An 18,627-nucleotide genomic window follows, 5' to 3' on the forward strand; every position below is an offset into this window, starting at 1 on the left:
GCCATCGTCTGTGACACTGTTGCGATACATTGCAACAATGCCAATTTGTAAAGCAAGCATTAAAAGAACGTAAGTATGAAATATGAGTGTCAACATCTCTGAATGAGAAGAAATTCAGATAAAAATGGTTGTTTTTCATATACCACGTAGAAGAATGAGCCTCATTATTTCCACATGGTGAGGTAACCAGATCAAAAAAAACACCAACTCTTTTACTGCGACACATCTGCATCATCATTCATGACACAGGACTGGACTCTGACTGAGAGGGGACACTTCCTGTGATCCATTCTTAGTCCACACTTCCTCACGCACCCAGTAATGCATTTGACTCCTTTCGCGCGCCACAAGTAAATGAAAACACGCCACAGCAGCACTTACGGTACAGCACCCACCAAGGCAGCGATACAGAGGACAGTGCCAAGAAGCCGTCTATCTACTGTACACACCACGGCACCGGCACAGCACGATACACGCACAGGGAGACGGAGAAAGATAAGGGATTGTATTCAACAGACCTGGTGCATAATGCCTGTGGGCGAGCGCACCTGAGCGTAGGCATCTTGTGAATCTTGTTGAACATGCGGTCCAGCCTCTTGAGGATGAGGATGAGGGCGGGGCGGACGGCCTCGGACGACCAGTCGGTGATGGGCAGCATCTCCATGATGTAGCGCCGCAGCCCTCGGCTCTCCATGGTCAGGGTGTCGTAGGGCGCCAGCTTCAGCAGGGCGTGGGCGATCTCCGCCAGCCTGGGGGAAAAGGCACACACAGACACATCGTCAGTGTAACTGAACAGTACTATAGAGCTAAACAGCAACAGAATAAATAACCTAAGGCACGTCAGATACATACCTCATGTGGGACTTGATGTCGAGCAGCTCCAGGGCCGTGACCCGCGGCTCACCGGCGACGTTCTGCAGGATTTTGAGTCGCGGCCCGCAGTGTTTGTAAAACTCGGTACAAATGTTTAACAGCGACTCCCGGGGCCGGCGGAACTCCTCCCTGGCGATGCGCTCATCCAGCTCCTCCCTCGGCATGCCCTGGCCTTCCTCCAACAGGTGGAGGTTGTCCCTGGGCACATGCATAAAACAAAAACGCCACGTCAGACCCCAGAACGGCACACCAGCCATCTATCCTGGGACTGTCGCAGGGTTGAGTTCTTCAAAGTTAGAGTCCTGACCTGGTGTTGACCCCTCCTGACATGGCGTGGTTAGCTGTAGTGCCTCCTTTATGGCCCTGATCACAGCGGGACATCTGGGGGGCTGTCATGGGCCTGTTGATAAAGTTATGAAGATTGTAAGCAGCTAAAAAGACTCTGAGACTTGTTGCATGGGGGCGAGTCGGACCTTGTGAGGGTCTCTGAGCTGTAGAGGAGCGCCTGCAGGGATGTGGCCAGAGCAGCGATGGCTGCAATCTCATCCCTGGCAGCCGAGGCCGACTCCATTGTAACCGTGTTGATCTTCAGCTTCTGGAGGTGGCAGGGGACCAGGGCCTCCAGCACCATCAGCATCTGGAGGCTGGAGAGATACAAGCAGACCGTTAGAAGACGGAAAACAACTGCCGCGGAGGAGAAGAAGAAGATACAAGACGAGAGGATGAATCCTTGACGCCTCTTCGATGTGTTTCCATACCTCCTGAAGGATTCAGGGGCGTAGGCAATCACGGTGACACACAGCTTGATGGCCTCGCTGACGGAAAAGTCCTCATTACCATAACAAAAATCTGCAACAAAAAAGTACAGCCCTCTATTTGTTCAAATACCAAATAAAAGTATTAGCAGGAGCTTTCCAGACACGATGAAGGCTTCATTTTGATAAAAGACCGCAACGTGCGCGGGAAAGTGACCGTTTACCGAGAGAGCGTAGAGGTTTCTCAGCCTTAACCAGCTCCAGAGCATCCAGAGCATCCAGAGCGTCTGGGGCCTCCCCCTCCAGAGAGACCAGCAGGTCAAACAGACACTGAGCCGACACGCCTTTAGCAAGACCAGTGCTGGTGCTGGTCTGGAATTGCAAATGGAGACAGATGGATGAAGAAAACCCAAAAGCCATGCGTGTATTAAGTTCCCCATTGATTGGAATATGTGCACTCAGCAGTCTTACTGTGAATTCCAGCAGCGGAGCCACACTGGCAAACAGCTGCAGGATGAAGGGTTTGCGGTGGAGGATGTAGAACTGCCGGCAGCAGAACTCGATGCTCTGCCTCAGTAGAGGGTCGCTCTCATAGTCAGCATAGACCTGTCGTGACGATACAGAGAGGAAGGTATGATAACATGGTGTGAAATGAGGCCAGTTGAACGAAGATAATTGCATTTTTTTGTGTTGTTTTGCTTGCTTTTGGGTGGGCGGGCTATGCAAGTTGAGTCTCCTATTCGATATTTTTTGGGAACACTTGTATCCGTACCTGCAGCATGGTTGGCAGGATCCACTGGTAACCGCTCAGGGAGAAGAGATGGTTGAAGTGAACAGCGGTGTTGATGGCGGTGGCTGTGTACTGCCTGAGGAGGGCGCTGTCCTCCGGGTGCAGCAGCAGAGCCCCGTTGAAGACGTTGAGGAATAGCATCATCTCGTCGCCCCACGGGTACTCACTGGGCATGCCCAGAAACATCTCCTCCAGCAGCTTGATCCACAGCACCTTGTGGAGGGTGTCCAACCCAAACAGCTCCTTCCCTGGGAGAGGCGGGGAGGAGGAGACGGTGGTTGAAAAGGTATAGAATGAATTGTATTCAAGCGTCTGATGACGCAGTTTGAATTGGTCTCACCTTGTGGCTCATTGACCAGCGAGAACTCTGCGTCGATGGCGGTTCGTGGGAAGGATGGCAGGCGGAGGAGGTCTTCCTGCAGCAGGGAGACGTGGGATTGCTTGTGCACAGCTGGCATGTTTTGTGTGAGGGAGATGAGGAAGAGGACCCGACCGACTTCCTCTAGTTTACGAGAAAACACCTAGAAGAAGAACAGAGATGGAAAAAGTATTTTTAACCATGTTTTTACCATGTTACCACTCTGTTGTCTGTTTGCATTCGGTGTTGATTGAATGCAGACTAATTTCACAAAGCCTTAAGCGTCAAATTGGAAATCCATCACACCTGTTTCTGGATGAGCTCCTGTCCTTTCTCAGGCAGCATGTGGACCAGGTTGAGCTGGGGAGAGACTGATCTCCTGAAGGGGTAGATGTCTCTTACATATGTCTGGAGGAGGTAAATATCAATATTGGTTTGGAGAGTACACAGAAAATGTTCAAATATTGCCTCAGAAACAAGAAGAGGAAGTCCAGCCGAGCTCCTCCTTTGTGTACCAAGATGCACCTTGGTTCACATAATATTCATCTTCCATCCCTCGCTATACCAAACCAATGCACCTACAGCACCTTGCTATAGTGGATGAGGTTCCATCGTTTGTCCATGAGGAAGTAGTGCGCAGATCGGGCCTCGGGAATGTTGAAGAATTCCAGGCACTCCTGGTTGGGGAGAAAAAATGTGTTTTGACAAAAGAAACTTGTGAAAAGCAAAAAAAAAAAAGAAAATACAAACATCAAAGCAGTGCGTACACATTGACCCTACAAATATAATAACCTCATATAATAATATATCAGTCACGGGGGTAATTTCTGTGCAGAACAAGTTCTTCTACGAGTACATTTTGCTGATACTTCTGAACTTTTGCTGAAGTAAGATTTTGAATGCAGGGCTTGTGATGGTGGTGGAGTATTTTCTTTTACATTGCTGCACTGGTACGTTGACTTGTGGTTCCTTACCTTGAGTAGGGCTTCAAACTGAGTGTCTTCATGGACTGGAAGCTGTGTTGGGATATCACATTCGTTCTGCCCGTGCACCACCAGGGTTTTGGTTCCTGCATCCACAGTAAAATATTCAAATAGATTTGACATATTATTGATGTCATCCTGTTTGAATCAAATCGAAGGTTCTTCAGGTCTCAGCTGAGCTCTGGAGCCTAAATTGGATCTTAACTGAATCAAAGTATCTCTAAGTTCACCTGGCATGGATGCAGTGACCAGCAGCTTGACCTCACACTGCTCCTTCTTCATGGTCTGCTTGAGGTCCTTGAAGAAGAGCCCCTCCACATAGCCGACCACCTCCCACAGGAAGGTCAACGTGGCCGAGATGGCGTCCATTCCCCACTCACACGGGGTCCGCACAAAATACATGATCAGTCCCACCTAGCAGGGGGAGGTTGAATGAAGAAAAGTGATGGTTAATTAACTGAGATTTTAAAGAGTTCTGATGATAAAAGAAAAAGGTAAAGTATGATCTGTTGCTTCACCAGGTAGTTGAAGAGGATGTGAGAGGTCTGGGCCGGCAGATCTCCAATGTTGAGCAGGAGCTTCCTCAGCATGTACATCAGCTCATCCTGACATAACAACACAAAGGACACAAGTCACATCTTACATTTCCTATTTTAAGCCTTTAGCATGTGCATTTGTCCTTATTGACTTACAGCAAGTGTAACTGTAAAGAAAAGCCCCTTCGGGTTGTGATTGATCTGATCCGAGGCTTTGGTTTTGTTCTTCGGATGTTCACCTACCTGGCGATTGCTCACGGTTAGCTTTTCCAGGAAGTGGCGGAGAACCAGGGCCGGATCTTCAATCAGGCAGTTCCACAGGATTTGTTGGGCAACAGCACTCACTGAATAACCAAGAAAGGAAATATATGTACTTGCAAACACAGCATGTGACCATGAACAGTCCTGCACATTCCCTGAAAACATGAAAAATATTGATTCCAATGTATTTTCTGAAAAATCAATGATGACATAATGCAGGAGAATCTATCAACAAATGTTTTTATATTGGGTCCGACACTGAGCTGAATAGATGTTTAACTGAGTGCAATTTTTTTACATTTCAACATTGAATCTGAAGACGATGAAACCTACCAGCCACACCGTCCTCCCGGACCTCCCCGTCCTCCATCAGGTGCACTATCGGTAGGACTGCAGCACAGATGCATGCTGGGAAGACGGCTTGGGGTGGCTGTAACATGTGGTGGGTCGGAGTGTGTTCTGTTGTGTTCTCTTCATCTGGTAAAGAAACGAAAACTTGTCAGTGGGAAGAGACGTTTTCTTTTGATCGCAGTTCTCAGGGATTTTTTGGTTTTCATACCTTCAGCGCTGGCCAGTGAGCGGACAGACCACACAGAGCCCCGGCGGAAAGAGTAGTTCCTGTGGGAGTTACTGGAGGTGCAGGATGGGCTGACAGACAGACGGCGTGATGCCAGGTTCACCACTTCTTCTGCTGGCGGGATCAATGCCCGACATGACCAGCACAGATACAGGAAAAACAACACGCTATTAGGGCACAGCATGCTTACCAGTTCCCAGCAAACCTTGCATTTCTGTGTCATATATCCTTGTGTGTGCCTGGTGGCCCCACCTTCTTCCTCCTGCTCAGGCGGGGGGCTGCACGTGGGCTCGTAGCAGGCCTCCTGAGCCACGGGGATGGCCGTGATGATGCTGGCCTCGCGCCCCAGACGCCGCTTCTCCTCCTCCTGCTGCAGGTTCCTCAGGATGTGCTCGGCTCGCTGGTGGGAGCGCGACACCGCCCGCGCCGAGAAGGATTTCTGGAAAGGGTGGCAATGCGTTGGATCAAACGGCACGGAGGTAGAACAGCGGGTGCAAACATACAGACAGTTCAGAACGAGGGAGTGCACAAATGAATACAATATTTGGCAGTTGAACTCTTTCAGGAACGTGTGTGCACAGCTATTCGAGGCTCACGGTTACGTCTGAGGAGCATTTGGTAAAGTCAAATGACCGGACAACACATTAACACAGTAACTCTCCTCCAGCACATTGATCTCATGCTCTAACGCTATCCCGAGCATCATGAAGAACACTGTTGAAGTCTTGAATATGACAATTTCAATCACAACTAAATTGTGACAACAAATGAATGTATTCAGACTGGAATTTGGAGAATTGACTGTGTCTCGTGTACAGTAAATGCCTCACAGCATTCGCACGAGTGCTCGTACACATCCAAATAGGCTGAACGCATGATATGGAAAACACACACAGCAAAGTCATTCTCATCCAATGACCATGCAGCTACAGCACAACACACAACATGTCTTGAATGTCCGATGCATGCTGTTATTTAAAAAAAATCTTTTTTCCTTTCGTCCAATCAGAGCAAGAGCTTGAACGCTTTTTGAGTGTGGTGTGATCAAGATGCAACTATCTGAAATGAAACTGCCCCAGCTTCTGACCCATGATGAAAAACCTACAGCTCCCCAAATGGGCTGAAAACACTCAATGGAGAACGTTTCCCCTCCTGTCAGTAATGATCTGAGGTAACAAGATGCATCAGCACAAACATCCGGACAGAAATACCAACTTACTATGGCATGGACTGACTGAATTAATGTGGAGTACTAAAAACAAAGACAGTCGATAGATAAATTATAGAGCAGGTGCTCATCAAAAAATCGACAAACATATTTTGATATTCATGGTTTTTAACGAAAAACAAAAAGACAAGAAAGTAAAAAGGAAACGCCAAGAAATCTGTTGTACTTTAAATGTCCTGAAACACGTATATTGTTCTGGGATTAGCAGATTTCTTGGTGCAGTTGTTCACATTGCACGAGCAATAACACATGTGTTAATTAAAGCAGTCGACAGTGCATTTGTACCCGTGGGCTTTAAGCAGGACTCAATCCAAAACGAGACACCAGCTGTTAAAAACGGACATGTTTTTACAGGTTACGGGATCGAAAGGGTCAGTTCACCGAAATTGTGAAAGAACACATTTCCTCACTTACCCCTTAGTTGTATCTAACCATGCGGATAGTTTGAATTACAGTGCAGGACACAGAATTTAAAATCGGTTTAAAATAAGCCATAGTCATGCTAATGTCTGAGGACCGTGTCCTCAAAACATGGACAAATTCAATTAAACCAACATGCATGGCCAGCTAGCACTATAGGGAAGTGAGAAAACATGTGTTTTTGGGTGAACAGACCCTTGAATTCACGTTGAATCTAAAGCAACCAAACTAGGTCAGTTTGTTTGTGATGTCACATTCACAGGTGCATTTGAAAGTCAGCAGGGATTCACCTCAAATGCATCCACGACATATTAAAAGTGATGAAATACGACTGCCACTAAAGACCAAATGTTCACGCAATTTTCGATTGTAGACAAATGCATATTAGGCCACGCACTTGATCAGGGGCTCAGACTTACAGACTGGTCTTCATTGATTGGGTCCCGGCCGCTGCCTGTGTTCTGGGGCACCCAGGGAGGGTCAAATATGGGGACACAGGGCATGCCCAGTATAGGAGATGGAAGAGTGAAGTTGATGCTGGGTGGAGGGATCTGAAACAGATAAATACAGCAGGAAACGGGTCATGTGAGATGGTATGTTTTCAATAAAACATGTGCTAGCGTAGAGATTAAGAACCATTCTTAACCTTTCTGGACAACCTTTTGAAGTTGGGGGGGATGAATATAAACAAGAAAGCATTCTTATTTGTACCTTAAAGATCTGCTGGGCTCCTTCCTCCATGCGGGGCCACACCTGGTAGCGAAAACGCCAGAGTGTGTAAAACTTCAGGACGGAGTTGATGCGCTGGCAGGCCTCCTGGTGCTGGAACTCCGCCATCATCATTTCGGTCACCGCGTCGGGGACTTTTACCGCACACAGCAGGAACATGGCAGCTGGAGGGGGAGTCAGAGAGGGGGGGGGGAATGAGGAGAGGAAGACATTTAAAAAAAAAAAGGGAGTGAAGAGGGCAAGAGAGAGGATACGGAAAAAAAAGAGGCAGCGACGGATAAATAGAAAGAGAATAAAGATATTAAAGGACATGGCCATTGAATTGTTTTACACAAGAGTGAAGCTATTTTAAATCCCAATTCAATAAAGTACTTCATGTATGCTTTCACAATCTAAAATCATGGATGAAGGGCACAACAACCAGGAGATCCACAGGTCACGGATGCACAGCCTGATGGCCGACTCACCGGCAGCAGCGGCCATATGTTCATCCACACTGAGCAAGAGCTCCCAGGCCGCGGGCTGGATGTCTCCATACATGTCGTCGGTCAGGATGGGAGCTGCCTTGATCAGCAGCGAAAGAGGTGCCGGTGACAGGCTCATCACCTGAGACGCACAACAAACCGACAACAAAGAAAATCTCATGAACAGCAGTTTGGTTGTATATATATATATCTCGTTCATTTGGTTCCATTGTTGTTATTTCCTCTTCTGAATCATTAAGTCTGAAAAGTAGCTCACCTGGTTGCGGATGTACTTGAGCATGCCGGTATCCTTCTTCCCCTCTGCGTTGGAGTCAGTGGGTCTTCTCTTCATCGACGGGGTCCTCAGGCAAGACTTGTCTGAACACTTGAAGGCACAGACATGTTCATTAACCGCCGGCAAAAACAGACATTTCAAAACAGGATCGACGGTTTGTGAAACCTTACCTCTTGGCTCTTCTTGGGACGTGAGCCGATAACACCAGAGGAGGCGCTGTCCTCCCTCAGGCTGTCCACCGTCTCACTGTACACCAGCTTGATGGCGCGTACCAGTCGGGCACAGGAGCGGCTGTGGTGCTGGTAGCAGCGCGGGTGGCAGAAGTCGATGTGGGTACAGATGAAACTCTGCTGGTTGCACAGCAGGATCATAATCTGTGCCGAGAGAGAAAAGAGAGGGGGGGGAGAGGGGGAGTCAGTGTGTCGGAAAGGAAGACACCACATGCACTCATGCACATATTAAAGGCCCGTACATGGAGCCAGGACATGTTGCGGTGGTAGTTGTCCTCTGCTCCTCCAGAGCCCGGGCCCTCTGGTTCTATGCTGGGCTCACTGGTGCTGAAGGGACTGCCTGCAACAGGAAACAAGCACATGAAAATGTTACAATTATACATTTTTATTTTTGAAATAAATGGTCAGCACAACTTTTGAAATTGAGTGGAAACTAAACGAAAGAGTAATGTCATCCGGACTTGTTTTGTCCTTACCTATGTCAGTGACTGTGTCCCTGCTGTGCGTTTGTGACAGCAGCCCCTCGTCGTTCTCTGACTCGGAGTCCTGTCGGGGCATCTTGGTGCTCTTGAGGCTCCCGGCCCGGCGTATGGAGGACAGAGAGCCGCCTTTCTTGATGCGGAAACTGCGAGCCCCTTTGATCTGAAGCAGCCGGGAGCCTCCGATGCGGATCTTTCGGATTGGCGCTGGAGGTGAGGGAAGTGGGGCGAGATTATCTAAATTATTTGAAGTGATAAGCAGACCCGGGAGCTATAAACCCAAATGGCCGAGTCTGTACGACACCCAGACCTCACCTTGAACTTCCTGCTGCTTCTTCTCATCGCAGGTGGTGTCAGACTTCAGCGTATGGCTGCTGCTGTTGAGCGAATCGTGTCCATCCTCGTCGTCAAGGATGCCCGCGAAGCTGATCTTCCTCTCGTAGCGCTGGCGGCCGAGATCCGGGTCCAGGCGCATGCGGCAGCTGTCCAGATCCTACAAGCCAATTAGACGTTTCCATAAGGTGCATGGTTATGATTAAAACACATTTGTTTCCCTGTTAATATTCTATTTGCATTCTTTTATTGCAATTAGTATCTCATACAATTACCAAACTTCCACACAGAATATCTAAATTTCATAACACAATAATCTTGTTTTTTTAAATAGCTATCAAACACACACTGAATGCATATATTTATGATTCGACGACTGACCACCAGTGGTTCGACACGTGGGCGTGGCAAGCAGGGAAAGGTCTCTCGCAGGAAAGTGGTGATTTCCAACAACAGCTGGCAGGCGGCCATCTTTAGAGCAAAGGGGCAGCCGCATTTTGTGGGATTGACTGTGTCTTCAAAATAAAATAATGTGGTTAGAACATTGAAATGTTGGTCAGTGAAGAAAACTTTACTCGAAGTCCAGCTTTCAACTTGTGTCTTGTGGTCGTCAGTGTGGTCTGCTTGTCCAAGTCTCGTACTTACGTCACATAATGACAAGTGAGTTAACAATATGCCGAGGAAGACAATGAGATGTGGTTGAAAGCACCAGAAAACAATAAAATAAATAACCTTGAGGTAAGGATTATTCTGTCACATACGTTAAGTAAGAATGATAAAGAATATTTTACTTTAATTCTTGAAAAAAAACAATATTTTACAAAACCAACAATCCACCAAAGATGCGCTGTTAAAGCATTAAACTCTCCTCTGACTCACTGTCATCCAAATAGTCCTCTTCCTCGTCTTCTTTTCTCATTCTCCGTTTGGTCTCTTCATCAAACGTGTAACCCAGGATGTTTGCGGGGCTCTCGCTGTCAGAGTGACAGAGCTCACTGAGCCTCGTGCCGATTGCCTGAGCGGTTAAAAAACCAGAGAGAAACACTCAAATATACACTATATATACACATATGTAGCCATATATGCTAGATAACTGATGCCAGGAATCTTTATCTCACGTCTCCCCACTGGCAGAAATGTTTGGCAGCGTTCCACTGGAGCTTCTGGTTTCTTTTGTTGCCCACGATGGGTGATCGACCCCTGGACAGACCTCTCTTGGTAATGTTTACGTGGTGGCCCTTCATCCACTCCGGCCAGTTGCCGCGATTACAGCGGTGCACAAATCGGGCACATTCGAGGAAGAGGGAGGCCCGGGCCACGACCGGCGCTTCCTGGAAGAACCAGAACGTCGATAAGAGATTTTAATGTCAGCGATGACGGAACAGAAGTGAATACGCGCGGTTTGTTAAACGCACCAGGTCCAGAGCAGCGGCAAGGATGGAGGCGTCGGGTATGGTTCCCGGCTCACAGCAGTTCAGCAGGAACTGGAAGCGTTTCATGCCCTGTCGAATGGCGCCCAGATTCACCACATTCTTGTTCTTCATGGCCTCCTGACTGGCTGCTAGACGCTCTTGGAAACCGTGGGGTCCTGAAGGAAAGTGTGAATAAAAGAGGAGAGGAGAATAGAGTACAACAGAACAAGTGAAGAGATTTTTTTGTTTTCAAAAAAAGAAGTCTATTTGGGTGTAATTCTTTGTAAAGACTGCACTGAAGATTATATATAGACATTGCATGAAGCAACATCACCATCCAGGACGTTTGACGAAAAGCACTGAAGAGCCACCGACACATGAAGCTGAGTGAGAGATGGACGCACAGCCATCGGCAGTGGTTACACTTGGATTTGAATTGAATGACATCTCAGAGACACAAAGACAATGGCACAGAGAGGCCATCTTCAGGTCTCTTGTGTCATAGATTTTCCACAATGGGCTCCAATGAAACAGGCTGAAATGACAAGTGTAACCAAAGCCGTACAGAGGAAAGCTGTCTGTGGACCATTCTGTTTTTATCACTTTACTGAAACTCAGGCATTGGAAAATACCACCAGACATCACCACAGAAGAGACGGCGAGAGCACTGACAGCGTCATGCTTGACACAGTAGCACAGAGATACGCTCGACAGTAGAAAGATGGTTTCGTAGGTATATGAGTTGATCCCACACCTCCGTTCCTCTCTTTCCACCAGTGGGTGAAAGAAAGAGGAGGGGGTTCATTGTTGGAGAGAACAGAACGTGCTTTTCCGACAGTGATGGGGTTGAAAGTAACACATTTAGGCTAACAGAGGGTAGCAGGCAGCTATCCGGCCGAGCTGACATGGAGAATGGCGGACGGAAAAACTGGCAGAAGAGAAAAGACCAGGACTTGCGAGGCAAGACACGACACCACACGGACAAACAGAGGCAGGGGCAGGAAGAGAGAGAGAAATAGACAAAGGACGATGGGGCGTGGGTGGGCAAGGGGCACCCCGGGCTGGGGGAGGTCTACCATCTTTCTCTTCTGTGTGGTGAAGCTTGGATGGATTCCTCCTGCCAGACCTCCATTTACCGAGCCGCTTGAAGAAATTCTCCTCCTCGTCCCTGGCGTACTCCGGCCCCACCGCGCCCCCTTCTAGCAGCTTCACCGCACTGGTGAACTTCACCTAAAACACACACAAACACACCCGACATAAGATCTGTGCATTTGTTTCTTTCACATCAGTTCTCTTCAAACAACTGGTTTATTCTCTTTTATTTCATCTTTCAAAATAAAAGTCCAAAATGCTGTTTTAGAGCCTTTTTTTCCGGTTCATTCCTCCTGACCTTTGAACTCTGACGTATGAAGGAGAGTCGATCCACTGAGCTGATATCCAGCAGGTCCTCAACACCGTCAGTCAGTCCAGAAAGAGAGGAACGCTTCAGCCAGTTTCCTGGAGACACGTGGACACAACAAATGTACATGAACAGATGTACAAAGGAATGTATGACGTATAGCACACACTGGGTTGTGACGGCGAGTGCACATGCACACACACACACACACACACACACACACACACACACACACACACGCAAGGGTTGGGTAGAGGAAGAAAAGAAGGGGAGAGCATTCCCTCAACGTTATGTTAAAGTCACATAGATTCACAGACTGAGGTTCATTCAAAAATTGTAAAAAAAAAAAAAAAAAGGTGCAAAACTAACTTTTGTCGCTTTTATGAGACAATGTAAACACAAGACCTGGTCTAGTGGTATTTATAGTGGTATACCGTAGAAAGATGGTCATGCAAATACGACTCGACCCGGGCCTGTGACGACGTACACATTGGGAGATATCGGCAAACACAAACAGACATGAAACAAATACTGCATGGAGATGGTTCCACATCCACATACGTAAGACAGAGCGAGTGAGCGGTCGGCGAACAGTCCCACGGCACGCTGAGGCACAAAAAGGAACAGCAAACAGACCAAAAGAGATGACGTGACTTGGCCTGACGGCAGGTAACGGTCCAATGTTTGGCACACACAAAACACAGCATGTTAGAGTGAAGTTCAGGGCGACACTTGGGACAGCGAATGCAATGAGGTATGGTCATGGAAATACATACTATCCTTGACTGTCAGAAAACCTGTTTTGCACGATAAATGCTCTCGTACCGATCGGCAGCTTCAGTTTCTTGCGAAGTGAAATGCGACGAGATCTGGAGCGAGAGCGCCGGTCGGTGGTGGTGCCAGAGTGCGCGGTGGTGCAGTCCGAGGTGTCCTGCTCCGATTGGCTGCTGGTGTCGCTGGCGGCACTCTGCGACTTAAACATCTTCCTCCAGAAGTCCTTCCTGCCGAGCAGAGCACCCGGGATCTGTTCATCACTGGCGGGACAGAGAGGGTGAGCGAAGGAAGGTCGGATTTGAATGTTTACTCAAGGATCAAATCTTCAGCTTGCACACGTTTGTATGTCTTTCAGTGTCAAATGAACGTTGTACACTGTAGCTTTTTTTTTTTAAGTAGGGAGGGGAAGCAACAGGAAGAGTTTTAAATGTTTTCCTATTTTGAGTAATGGCAGCTGGGCTCGACATAGATGGTGCTATATGGAGATGCTGTGAGGTGGACACTCACTGTTCGGGTGTCTGGGGGGGTCTGCTGGAGATGTAGCTGCGACACTCATCTGCAGCACTGGACAACTGACCCTTCTCCCCGGACACACCCGCCTCTGACCTGCACACACACACACACACACACACACACACAGAGCGCTCAGGCCACCCGGTTCAGATGCCGAGAGAACTCTCCTCCTACTAAATTATGGACCTCTGCCCCTATTATGCAAACCATACATGTATATGTGCCCAAGTTTAATTATGTATTCTTCTATGACATTTAATCATTCGCCATTTATTCCTTTTTTGAAATATATATATTATTTTTATTTCTAATACTTACATTACTAACAGTCGATGTAAAGGGCCATGTCTAACAGCTGAAACAGCTCTTATACAGGGTGCACGTCTTTAATGCGGTCATGTGACCTCCATTTCTAGTTCGGCGGTCACGTGATGAGGTAACAAATAGAGGAGGGGCCTCCTGGCAGGGCCAACATCAAATCAGTCACTCAAGCAAGAAAAACAGATGCAGACAGGACAGAAAAAAACATAAAGAAAAAAAAAAACAGCCAGCGGGGATGGGAAGCGTAGCTCTGATTGGGAGAAAGTAAGACCTCACGCAACCAATCACTGTGATTGGATGATACATATTTTGTTACCACTTCATAAGAGGAGGGGCGTTTAAGGTCTATGCTCAACGACACTTCAACTTTAATCAGTACAGGACTTTTTTTGTCGATTTAACTTGAAATGATGTCACAGAGACCGTTTCTGGCCGCTGATTGGCCAGTACCTTCTGGGTCCGGGCTGTTTGGCCTCTTCCTTCTCTTCGGGTTTCTTGGTGGTGGCGACCTTCTCGGCGCTATCCAGGAGCGCGCTCAGTGCAACCCTGCGGAACACATTTCCATGGGCCTCCTTAATGAACTGCACCAGCTGGCGGATGTCACAGTACAGGCCCTGGAGAGGAAGACGGTGGCAAACAAGTTAGAGAAAGAGAGGGTATGTGCGAGAGCGGGAAAAGGCGTGTGAACGACAAAACGTGTCAGAGCAAGAACAAGACAAAGAAAACGGACTGCTCGGACGTAGAATCAGGCTGATATTGCCGTGCAGTCAGCTTCAAACAGTGTGCATATAGATGCATAAATGGATGATGTATGTATGAGCGAGCTCGAGTTTGTCAAGACAACAGCTCCAGCTTGTGAGTGGGTGGCCTCTGATCCTGAGCCATAATCAAGCCTGCCTCGAAAAGTGTGTCATCTTCCGCCAACGTGCACCAGCCAAGGCAGCCTTGAGGCTTTGGAGGCACCACGAGTGGTCACGGTACCTCAGTGCTCTTACACATGAACTTAGACAAATACGAAGACAGGGTTATAATCAACAAACTATTGATGATAACACAGGCCACTGTGGCTGCACTGTGACTGCTCTGGAACTTATCCAGTGTGTTTGTCTCCTCTTCCGTGTGTTTTAGATGTTGGCGTGATGCACTTTGACTTGCCTCTGAGCGTGCATAAAAGGTCTGAGAAGCAACACTCTGAGACACTCTGCAGCCATCATGTGAGACACAAAAGTCACGTGAAAGTGCATGTTAAAAACAGCACAAATATTCAGTGTGTCGTCTGCTGATATTATATAATATTCTGACAATATAGGGATCGGTTGCTGCTATTTTTAATTAATATATCCTTTCTCTATTTGTAAAAAATAACTGAGAAAAGCTCAAGTTAATGTCTTTATTCCCACAGTGAGATTAAGTACCTCTCATCCAATTCATCATGTATGACAAGGCATTAACAAAGGCGGCATGAGTGATTGTTTGTCTTTTGGCTCAGTGCAAAATGAGTCATTAATAATTCAACTCCAGCATCCAGCCAAAGGAAATATACGAGTGTGTGAATCTAGTGAGAGCACAGGCTGCAGCGAGGGAGAGCCACGGAGACGGCTGGGGGAGATGAAAACGGAGAGAGGCAGATGGAGGGATGGTGATGGTTTGGCACACCGCTCACCAGGTTCTCGGCGCTGTGCAGCTCGTGTGTGGTCGAGGCGCAGCGGGTTATGAGAGACTTGAACATGCAGCCCACCACAACCGCCTCCATATTCTGGGCCACGGACTTGTTGTCCCCCGTGGTGAAGTTGTTACCGAAGCCTGCCTTGTCTGGAAGCAAGAGGGAGGCGGGAGAGACCACGGATCACACGGGGGGGGGGTTTAGTCAGCGTGGGGAGGACATTATTGACAGCTGACCAGCTTGAGTATAAAACAGATTCCATACAACAGGGAGGGAAGGGGGGGGGGGACAAAGGAAAAGGGTCCATAAAGCATTATGGGGGAGAAGCAAACTGAAAAGGATTCTGGGTAGGGGATAAGGAATGCATGCAAGTGACTAAGGCCTGCTATAAAAACATAGAGTATGGGGCTTATCCTCTTGGTCCAGTTAAACTATCTTTGCAAAATATATAAGCTCTATAAATACCAGATGTAATCATTCAAATGTTGGTGCAGGCGAGTTTTGTCAGTTTCAGGAGAGAGTGAGGGGTGCAGCAATGGAAGCGGTGCCTAGGGAAGGGTCTGATCAGGTGATGAGTATATTCATCTGATTGCTGTATTTATTGACGGTTATTGATCATGTGTATCTACCGATGTTTCTTTTTTTCGCCCTCCTGGACCTCTCACCTGCACTGCCGTACTCTGCAAGAGAAAAGAGGCGGGGCACAAGTTGATTGACATCAGGCCAGCACAGACATGTACGCGGTGGCAGAAAGGACGTGGCACCCCACCTCTGGGAGGAGGCGAACTCGAGACGCACACACACACACACACACACACCAAAAAACTCATCGGTTCAGTAACTTGCCAATTGCACGGTATTTTTGTCTGCTATGATAGTGCTGATTGTATTCACAGTGTACACACTACTTCAAATCTCAGTGCAAAACTGAATTGGCATGTACAACGTGTCTCAATGCTCAGCAATAAAGCCACCGATTGAGCAGAGATGTAATGGGCAAAGCTTTGGATTGGCAAGTGTACAGAATGGATGAGTGAGTGAGGAAGGTGTAGGACTCAGCTCAAGTGGATGAAGTAAAAGAGGGACGATGGAAGCAGGAGGAGGACGACATAAGGGACAAGCAGAGACAAGGAGGAAAGGGGGGAAAACGGATACATAAACAGTGATAGCGCTGGAATGCAAAGTCGAAGTGCAGGGTGAGACATTTGCAGTGCAATTCAGCTTTGTCAACCACATTAGAACGTGATTACTAACTTTTGATTTTATACTGTAACGTAGCACCCACACGAAACAATTGAGTGAGATATAGATTTGAATGGCTGTGATTGTACAATAAACATAAGAGAGTTTGCTCGAGTGTAAACATCTGCACAGTAGCCGACTGACTTTTGCGTTCTAGCACGGCCGTAGACTCGAAAATAATAACGACCAGATCAATCATCAATAAAGCAATAAATGTCCGTCGCAGCCCTTCGGCACAGAATGCGTATTTTTGTTTGTGTGTCACGATCTGCATCTGGTCCCAGTCACACAAACCACCATACTTACTGTCAGTGATGGGCTCCATGCAGAAGCCCAGCAGTGCATGCAGGAAGTCCACAATGTTATTGAGAGAGTCTTTGTTGACGTACTCGCGCATTGTCTGTCGGAACTGCACCTTGTCCAGCTTGTAAAGGCTGGTCAGGCAGTTCTGGGCCTGAAAGGACAGAATTGGAACAGGATGCACGAGAACAATTAGAAGAAGAAGAAGAAGAAGTCAGGGAGGAGTAGAAAGGCCTTGTTTGCAGGATGTGCTGTTTTCATCACATGGAAGATATCAGCTGTCGAGATGGAATTGTATTTATTGGTTCGGCTAAGCCAGAGTAAAATGTCTGACCTGCATCCTGAGGCGATCCCCAGACAGTCCGCGGTGTCCCTCGCCACAGCCGTAGGCACAGCCCAGCGACTTCACTATCTTTATCAGCATGGTCAGAGCCAGGCGGTGGGTGCTGAAGCCGGAGCCCTCTTCCTGTTTTCATGTGAAGAACACAAACATCAACCCACAGGACTTTTATGTAGATATATTAAAATATCCGCCAAGTTTAGAACCACCACGACTTCCAAAAACACAGAAAGAACACACCTTTTTATCATTATACTTGTTATTCTTCACATCATCTTTGCTCCCTTGCCCACTCCCTCCACCACTTCCCCCTCCTCCTCCTCCACCACCGCCGCCTCCATCGCCCCCTCCACCTGCTCCTGCCCCCGGGACTGCTCCGCCTCCCTGGGCGCCTCCTCCGAGGCTGGCCGTGTCTTTGGCCCGTGCCTCCTGGTTCTCCTTGTTGTCGGGCTTGGACAGCTTCTTGCCCATGCCGGGCACCATACCCAGCTGCAGCAGGCAGTCGATGATATTGAGAGCCGCGTCGCAGATCCTGGAACTAATGTCGTGGCTGAGGACGGCATAGAGAGCCCGCAAGACAGCCTGAAACACAAGAAGGAATTGCTGGTTTTGTCCAACCAACGGTTGCAAAACCACAGGACAGAAAACTAGCAGAAAGCAAACTGGAAAGCCTTCATGGGTCAATAAGTTCAATCATTACTGAAGGTTTTCATTGAAGGACCGAACACTCACAGTGAGGTCCAGCATGCCGTTCTTCAGCACAAAGTTATTGGTCCCCTCGATGTTCTCCCCTTCCTCCAGACAGGAGTAGTTGATGCAGGAGTCGGTGAAGCTGCGCGGCAGGTTGGCGCAGGCCAGAGGCTCCGCGGGGCTCTCCGGGACAGTGACGGGGTTGCAGAGTTTCTTCATGTGCTCCGTGAAGAAGTCGGCGTAGCCCACGTTGAAGGACGCCACCGTGGTGTTGAACGCCGCCATAGTAATGGTGGAGATCTGAGATTGGACTGCAGGGGCGGCAAAACGGAGGCAGTGAGAGGACGGTGCAACTGGATAAATGTTATCACGCAGGAGGAATAACTGTGACTAACATCACAGTCGGATAGAGTGCTGTATTATTTGGAGTCTTCAGCTCGATCCCGCTCACCGCAGCTCTTCTCCTTACCCTCTTTGACGGTGTTGTCGCTGTGGCTGTTGGAGTGGTCGGGCATGTCTCGGAGCAGAGAGTGGTGGGAATGAGAGTGCTTGGCGCTCAGGCTGTCGGCGTCTGCAGCGGTGTCTGTGCTGCCCCGCCGTGTGAACTTGCCTGGAAAGAGCCACAGATACATCAGGTTGAATCAAAACATACAGACGCAAAA

At 48.1% G+C, this 18,627-nt stretch overlaps 1 protein-coding gene across 1 annotated transcript in view; it reads right to left on the bottom strand.

The window, feature by feature from the left end:
- unc80 (unc-80 homolog (C. elegans)) overlaps positions 1 to 18,627 on the bottom strand; it is a gene marked incomplete at its 5' end in the record, with an annotated part of 30,578 nt that overhangs the window by 5,976 nt on the left and 5,975 nt on the right. The window contains 42 exons of the mRNA XM_079296388.1: positions 519 to 749; positions 853 to 1,071; positions 1,181 to 1,273; positions 1,347 to 1,517; positions 1,632 to 1,722; positions 1,853 to 2,000; positions 2,100 to 2,234; positions 2,401 to 2,666; positions 2,759 to 2,939; positions 3,083 to 3,184; positions 3,364 to 3,453; positions 3,751 to 3,845; positions 3,990 to 4,173; positions 4,278 to 4,364; positions 4,539 to 4,639; positions 4,890 to 5,033; positions 5,116 to 5,247; positions 5,386 to 5,572; positions 7,201 to 7,332; positions 7,493 to 7,674; positions 7,978 to 8,116; positions 8,252 to 8,359; positions 8,440 to 8,643; positions 8,742 to 8,839; positions 8,976 to 9,185; positions 9,294 to 9,471; positions 9,693 to 9,826; positions 10,191 to 10,326; positions 10,430 to 10,642; positions 10,727 to 10,899; positions 11,800 to 11,953; positions 12,114 to 12,220; positions 12,948 to 13,156; positions 13,404 to 13,502; positions 14,181 to 14,344; positions 15,394 to 15,542; positions 16,023 to 16,073; positions 16,942 to 17,089; positions 17,270 to 17,401; positions 17,516 to 17,857; positions 18,008 to 18,276; positions 18,417 to 18,575. Of these exons, the coding sequence (XP_079152514.1) occupies positions 519 to 749; positions 853 to 1,071; positions 1,181 to 1,273; positions 1,347 to 1,517; positions 1,632 to 1,722; positions 1,853 to 2,000; positions 2,100 to 2,234; positions 2,401 to 2,666; positions 2,759 to 2,939; positions 3,083 to 3,184; positions 3,364 to 3,453; positions 3,751 to 3,845; positions 3,990 to 4,173; positions 4,278 to 4,364; positions 4,539 to 4,639; positions 4,890 to 5,033; positions 5,116 to 5,247; positions 5,386 to 5,572; positions 7,201 to 7,332; positions 7,493 to 7,674; positions 7,978 to 8,116; positions 8,252 to 8,359; positions 8,440 to 8,643; positions 8,742 to 8,839; positions 8,976 to 9,185; positions 9,294 to 9,471; positions 9,693 to 9,826; positions 10,191 to 10,326; positions 10,430 to 10,642; positions 10,727 to 10,899; positions 11,800 to 11,953; positions 12,114 to 12,220; positions 12,948 to 13,156; positions 13,404 to 13,502; positions 14,181 to 14,344; positions 15,394 to 15,542; positions 16,023 to 16,073; positions 16,942 to 17,089; positions 17,270 to 17,401; positions 17,516 to 17,857; positions 18,008 to 18,276; positions 18,417 to 18,575 (6,547 nt within the window). The remainder of the gene's footprint in view (positions 1 to 518; positions 750 to 852; positions 1,072 to 1,180; positions 1,274 to 1,346; positions 1,518 to 1,631; positions 1,723 to 1,852; positions 2,001 to 2,099; positions 2,235 to 2,400; positions 2,667 to 2,758; positions 2,940 to 3,082; positions 3,185 to 3,363; positions 3,454 to 3,750; positions 3,846 to 3,989; positions 4,174 to 4,277; positions 4,365 to 4,538; positions 4,640 to 4,889; positions 5,034 to 5,115; positions 5,248 to 5,385; positions 5,573 to 7,200; positions 7,333 to 7,492; positions 7,675 to 7,977; positions 8,117 to 8,251; positions 8,360 to 8,439; positions 8,644 to 8,741; positions 8,840 to 8,975; positions 9,186 to 9,293; positions 9,472 to 9,692; positions 9,827 to 10,190; positions 10,327 to 10,429; positions 10,643 to 10,726; positions 10,900 to 11,799; positions 11,954 to 12,113; positions 12,221 to 12,947; positions 13,157 to 13,403; positions 13,503 to 14,180; positions 14,345 to 15,393; positions 15,543 to 16,022; positions 16,074 to 16,941; positions 17,090 to 17,269; positions 17,402 to 17,515; positions 17,858 to 18,007; positions 18,277 to 18,416; positions 18,576 to 18,627) is intronic.

The sequence above is a fragment of the Melanostigma gelatinosum genome, assembly GCF_949748355.1.
Source record: "Melanostigma gelatinosum genome assembly, chromosome: 24".
Lineage (NCBI taxonomy): Eukaryota > Metazoa > Chordata > Actinopteri > Perciformes > Zoarcidae > Melanostigma > Melanostigma gelatinosum.